We start from the raw sequence: 6,000 nt of genomic DNA on the forward strand, positions 1-6,000 counted from the left end.
TTGGAAACTTCATTCCTAAATTCCTATATGGATGGCATTTGAAGGTGGTGTCTTTGGGAGGTGGCCTTAGTGGCTCTTTAAGAAGAGGAAAAGAGACCCCAGCTGTCAAACTTGCCCTGTCTTTCCCTTCTTTATGCTATGATGCAATGCTATGATTTGTATATGGTTTGAGTGTAACCCCAAAGTTCATGTGTTGTGTTGTGATGTTAAGAGATGGTTGGACCCTTAAGAGGAGAGGAGATAGTGGGAAGTCATTAGGTCATTGGGGGTGCTAAGTATGGAAGGGATTAACACAGTTATCATGAAGTCCTGGTTAGATCCTGGTTCTTATGAGTGGGTTATTACAAAAGAGCAAGACTAGCCCCTCCCCCGCTGACACTCTCTGGTTTCTCATCTCACCATGTGATCGCTCCTTCTTGCACACACTTCCACCCTGATGCCATCTGCCATACTGTGATGCAGCTAAGGGGCTCTTACCAGAGTCAGGGACATGCTGTTTGTACTTTGCGCTAAATCTCTTTCTTCATAAAGGATCCAGGCATTTTTTTAAGCAATGAAAAACAGACTAATAAATGCAGAAAGAAGGTGCTCACTGGATCCTCTCACCATGTTCTTAGACTTACCAGTCTCCAGAACCATGAGGCAAATAAAATTCTATCATTTATAAATGACCCAGGCTCAGGTCTCTTAGTAAAGCAACAGAAAACTAAGACACCATACAAAGATTTGTACAAGAATATTCATAGCGACTTTATGCATAGTAACTCACATTGGAAGCAACCCAAACATCCACAAACAGGTGAAGGGATCAATTAATTATGGTCCAGCCACACAATGGAATATTACCTAGCAATAAAAGGAGCAAATTATTGATTTGCATAACAACATGGGTGCATCTAAAAATGTTATGCCTTAAGTATCCAGAGACAATGGATTACATGTCCTGTATGATTCAATAGATATGGAATTTTACAAAAGATGAGCCAAATAGATAGTGATGGAAAACAGCCCAATGGTGGTCTGGGGCACAGCTAGGGGTTGGGATTGATGAAGAAGGGATAGGAGGGAATTTTAAGGAATGATGGAAGTGTTTTATATTTTGAATGGTGTTCCCTCTTCTTTTGGCTCTATGCTGTCACAGCTAGACATCTGGGGGCCTTTGATTCTAGACTTAGTTGAGTCTAGAGCTAAAAGCTGCTGGCCTATCACTCTCATTGGACATGTCCCCATTGGAAATTCTCAGAGATCCCGGAGGTTCCCAGGACGGAATCAGGAAAGTTGGGGAGTGCAGGGTGAATTCATATCAAAAGTCCCTATTGGTAAAGCCAGGCTGTCTGCAACCTGAACCCCTGCATGAGTTCTGCCAAGGTCTGTAACGTCCACTCTCCCAGCCTGGCAGGGCTCTTGCTGGGTCTTCTGCCTGTCACCTTCCTGACTCTACCTGCTGTTTTCCCATCATTCCTCAAAAGTCCTTTTCTGGGATGTGTTTTCTGGTTGCCCCACCCAATGGTCCAAGGAATTATGTGTGTTGGGTTCCTTCTCTCCCTACCTCAGAGTCTTGCCATGGGATGCCTGTAATCTCTTCATTGGGGTGACACTGTAGGTATGAGACTACTGTTGAAATATCACCACAGTCTTCCCAAATGCATCAGGTGTCATTTCTCTATGCATTCCTCCAATGCTACCATGGATCACATTGTTCCTGGCCCAGCTATGCCTGAATGGGGTGGGGGGCTCAGAGTGACCCCTGGCTATGACATATTCGTGTGTCCCCAGAACTCTCTGAGCTAAGCTCTGTGTTAAGGACTGAGGAGGAAAGAATACAGAGTGGGAAACTATTCCTACTTTCAATCCCTCCTGCCCAGGGGATGTCACCCAGTGCATTGGTGGGGGACAGTATGTGACCATCTCTAGAGGTCAGGGGTCACTTTCAACGAGTAGACCAGAGGCTGTGGGATAAAGTTCAGAATAGCTCACCAGAGATAGGAGTCTAGATTCATTTGTCAAACATCTATTGATGCTTCCTCTGGCCGTGAAGATAACTCCCAGTCTGGGGTGGAGGGAATTCAAGAAAATCAACACTTCCATCACTGTGTGTAAGGTAGAGAGGTAGAGTCAGATCTGGGAACAGGAATTTTGGAAGTGGTTAGGTTAGGTGAGAGTTTAGGAGGCTCGTGAGTTGGAGCAGTGCAGAAGGAGGGATGGGACAGGGCTGAGTTGGGTTGAGTGGCTCTCAAGAGTGGTGCATGGAAAAACAAAATCTGTGGCAGAGGGCTCCAGAGGTGTGAGTCCCATCTGTGAGTCAACCTCTGGCAGTGGGCGTGGCTCTGGGGCACTGGGTGGGCTCAGCAGCTGCTCCTCTTCTCACAGATCCAGCCATCCCTCTCACTGGCACATGGTGCATCATTCCACAGTCCTGAGTGCAGCATCATGACACAGTCCTCACGCCCCTGAGAGTCATTGGGCTCCCCGCTGTTCCAGTGGCTGCCGGGGTGGATTGGGGTGTTGCGGGAGGGTCTGAGTTGAGCATGGACCTAGGGTCCATACTTCCTTCCTAGGGTCTAGCCTGTTTATTACTGGGGTGTACCCTACACACCCTGTCTAACTTGATCTTATATCTGGATGTTCCTTAGGACCTAGAATTTAACCTTCAACCTTCCCATCCCTAAGAACCTAGCTTGAGCTAAGGAGCTAAGGTAGCCTGAGATGTGATCAAAAGCACTTCCCTTAGGGTCTAATTCGTCCACCTCCCCAAGTCTCTATTCTCTGAGGAGCCTTTCCCTCACCTGAAGGTGAGTGAGACTCCATCCACCCACTGGTAGCCCCGAATCTTTCGGAGATGGCGCATGGCCCTCAGGCCCAGCCAGTAGCCTTGGCCACGCGTATGCTTACTCAGGAAGTCCTGGAAAAGAGCAAAGACCTGAGCTGTCAGAGTTCATCGACACTGCTCCGCTGTCTGGGCCACATCTGCTCAGGTGAATGCCATTTCCCTACTCTGCCACCCCACAGCTCACCGCACCTGCTCTTCCAGGTTCCCAATGATCACCAAGTGTGAACCGTTGCCTGCACAGTGGCTTTGTGCAGCTTCCCACGTGGCCTTTGGCTCCGAGAAATAGTAGCAAGAACCCTGGAAGGTTAGCCACGAAGTGGGGCACGGATCACAGGAACCTGCAGGTGCCAAGGTTGAGGGATTGTTCCCAAGAAGAGGTCACAGAGAAGGTAGGGAGGGTATTGGATTGGCAGGCCCAGGGGCAGAGCCATAGAAACCAGGCCATGGTGGAAAGGCGGAACCTGGTGGACAGGGGAACCCTTAAAGCCCCCAGGCAGAGTCTACTTCTCTCCTCTCCCCCGTCTGGCTCACTGTTCATGTGCCTGACCGCCTCCAGCTCCCGGAACAGCTCGGTGCGAATGTCCTCCAGGTTCCTGCCTGCTTTAGCCAAGCCCTGGGTCACTGAAGGGTCAAAGGAGTCCAGGAGCAGAGTCATGAGTAGGCAAACGTCAAGATCTGTGATTGTGGTCGGTTCAAGGTCAAGAATGGCATCAAGGTCAAGGACTTAATGACTGGGCAGGGTCCAGGTGTGTCTAGGGTTAGGGGTTGTAATCAAGAGCAGAGGCCCGAGATCAGGGTCTGGACAGATCATCCTCCAGGTGAGGGGTCAGGGTCCGGGATCACAGGAGAGGGCTGGATCACGACTGTTGGTGAAAGGGTCGTGGTCACACGCAAGCCCTCACCTTGCTCACGCAGTTCGTTCAGGGTGCTCTCCTGCTGCATCAGCTTCTTATGTGTCTCCCCAAGCTCCACCAGAGTGGTTTGTAGTTGTGCGTTAGTCCCAGAGCCTAGGAAGGGCACGCATGGTGGGGGTGGGAGGCCGGGGTGGGGGTGGGTGGGACTTCTGAGATCAGCCCTCCCGGCCCTGAGGAGGCTTTCCCCATTTCCCCCCTCTGCCCACAAGCCTTGGCCAGCTGAGCCCCTTCTCACAGCAGCTCTTGCAGGCTCCGACCTCCTCCTTCAAGGCACCAAGAATCACAAACTGCATCGAGGCTGGAAGGAATTCCCCCCACCCCCAACTGCTAGGTCACCTGGAGGGACTCAGGGGACACTGTTCCCCACTCCAGGGCCAGCCCCAAGGACTGGGTGGGGGATCCTCACCCATCCATTACCCTGTCTCAAAATCCCAGGCACTCCCTCCCCACACACAAAGGGGCCCAGACACCACCGTTCTGCACACACCGTTTGTCCTCAGCTGGTCCTGGTGAATCCGCTGCACCCCTTGCTCCTTGGAGGCTGCAGAGAGAAGCTCCTGAAGGCACAGTGGGGGACTCGAGAACCCTCCCCTCATCCGGGGGTGCAAGGACCCCCATCTTGGCACCCACATAAGGGGCATGTGAACATACAGTACATATGCTATGCACACACATTGATGGGAGATAACACATGGGGGTGTGCACACATAGAAGCACACTTGTGTGCACATGTGGCATGTACACAGCCTGGGGTGACACACGCTGTATTCACACTTGCTCATGCTTACACACAGCCGAGGTCTTGGACCTCTGTGGAGGAGCTTTACGTCCTCCCATCAGACAGAACATCTCATTAAGAGGGCACTCACCCTTGGACAATAGGATGCTTAGGATGAGAGCCCAGAGGACTGTAGCCACCAGAAGAGCCAGGGCCAGGGAAAAAAGCCTTTGTCTGCAGTGCTGCCAGTGTCCCCAGTGCCCTAGGAGAATACAGATGGACGCTTGGGTTTTCCAGGACTAAGCTCTGGACTGAGGTTCAGAAAGGTTAAGTAACTTCCTACCATCACACAGCCCTAAATGGCAGAGTTAGAGTTTGGACCCAAGTATAACAGAGTCTATGGCTGCAGTGTTTCCCCTGCCCCCATTGCCTGGATCCTCTTGCCTCTTTCCTTCCTTTCTTCCATCAAACCCCACATACTAGGATAGAGGGAGCCAATAAGGCAGTCCCATTGCTCATACCTTTAGGGGCCTCCTCAGGCCCACTGTCCCACTTGGTGTATTCCACAGTGTCCATGGCGGTGCAGACACCCAGCCTTGGGCAGAGATATAAATTTAGTATCCAACCCCGCCCTGGCCCCATTTCCTCTCTCTTCCTTCCCATTTCCTCTGTCTTAATTCCTGATAGCAGGAACCCATTTATTGAGTAGTCATAGTTCTGGGTTCTTTCTTCACTGGGGGAAGTTCCAGCCTCCTTGGCTGGGTCACTACTGCTCCATCCCCAGGCTGGAGCTGGGGAATTCTCAGAGCTAGGTCCTAATATCTTATAGGCCTGGGCTTCCTCTGGAGAGGAACATATTGCAGACAAGTTTCTCAGGACTTTACTGGATGCTGAGAAAACCCCTCAGGTGTGGCCTGGCAAAGCCATTTCAGCTGTCCTCAACTTTCTTGCTGCTGCTGGCCAGAGGCTGTGTTTGACATAGCTCTACCTGAATTCAGTCCCTCTTGTCCAGAAGGGAGAAAACAGACAATTGGAGTGACTGATTAAGTCACTGGATTCTACTATTGGGTAGCTGGATGGATGGGGTTGTAGGTAGTGTGTAGCTTCTAAAAGCCTTGGTTTCTCCTTTGTGAAAAGGAGGGGAGGTGGCGACAATGACAGAGCCTCCCTCAAAGGGACTTGGTATAAATAAATGAGGTTATGTATATCAAACCTTGCACTGTCTGAAGCTCATAAACCACACTAAATGTATATATTGTACATTGTATATATTGGCCCAGCTCTCTTATTATTTGACATCTGTACATGTGTGCAATGCCAAGGTGAACCCCCTTGAACAATCAATATGCACTTAAAAAATGAAGAATGGGAAAGTGAAACAGGTCCTGTTTGGTTGTGGGTATCAGTAGGAGAGGGGAGGGTAAGCAGAGTGGGTGAAGGAGGGTGAATATGGTGGATGTACTGTGTATATGTGTATGAAGATGGAACTATAAAACCTGTTGAAATTGTTCTAAGAAGGGGGAAGAGGGGATAAAGGA

General features: G+C 50.3%; 1 protein-coding gene across 4 annotated transcripts; it reads right to left on the reverse strand.

Moving 5' to 3' along the window:
- Window positions 1-725: 725 nt before the first annotated feature.
- On the reverse strand, window positions 726-5,138 carry Clec4g (C-type lectin domain family 4 member G). 4 transcript variants are annotated; one of them, XM_020170627.2, is made up of 9 exons: window positions 4,984-5,138; window positions 4,614-4,724; window positions 4,232-4,285; window positions 3,980-4,042; window positions 3,733-3,837; window positions 3,362-3,451; window positions 3,020-3,168; window positions 2,787-2,902; window positions 726-2,484 (listed from the first exon to the last, which is right to left on the reverse strand). In XM_020170627.2, the coding sequence occupies exons 1-9, from the start codon at window positions 5,123-5,125 to the stop codon at window positions 2,346-2,348; spliced, it is 969 nt and encodes a 322-aa protein (XP_020026216.2). In that variant the 5' UTR covers window positions 5,126-5,138; the 3' UTR covers window positions 726-2,345. The 4 variants fall into 4 exon arrangements, with proteins under 4 accessions (XP_020026216.2, XP_073910332.1, XP_073910334.1 ...); XM_074054231.1 differs by having other exon boundaries at window positions 3,362-3,505; XM_074054233.1 differs by lacking the exon at window positions 3,980-4,042.
- Window positions 5,139-6,000: the final 862 nt, after the last annotated feature.

Source organism: Castor canadensis, chromosome 14 (assembly GCF_047511655.1).
Source record: "Castor canadensis chromosome 14, mCasCan1.hap1v2, whole genome shotgun sequence".
NCBI lineage: Eukaryota > Metazoa > Chordata > Mammalia > Rodentia > Castoridae > Castor > Castor canadensis.

Excerpts from the sequence above, each read along its gene's own strand:
- Clec4g (XM_074054231.1), bottom strand. The coding sequence starts at position 5,125 with ATGGGAAGGAAGAGAGAGGAAATGGGGCCAGGGCGGGGTTGGATACTA. Across the intron at positions 3,506-3,732 it reads GAACGAACTGCGTGAGCAAG|ATCTTGACGTTTGCCTACTC; the intron begins GTGAGGGCTTGC and ends CCACAATCACAG. Across the intron at positions 3,169-3,361 it reads GGCGGTCAGGCACATGAACA|GTTCCTGTGATCCGTGCCCC; the intron begins GTGAGCCAGACG and ends TGGCACCTGCAG.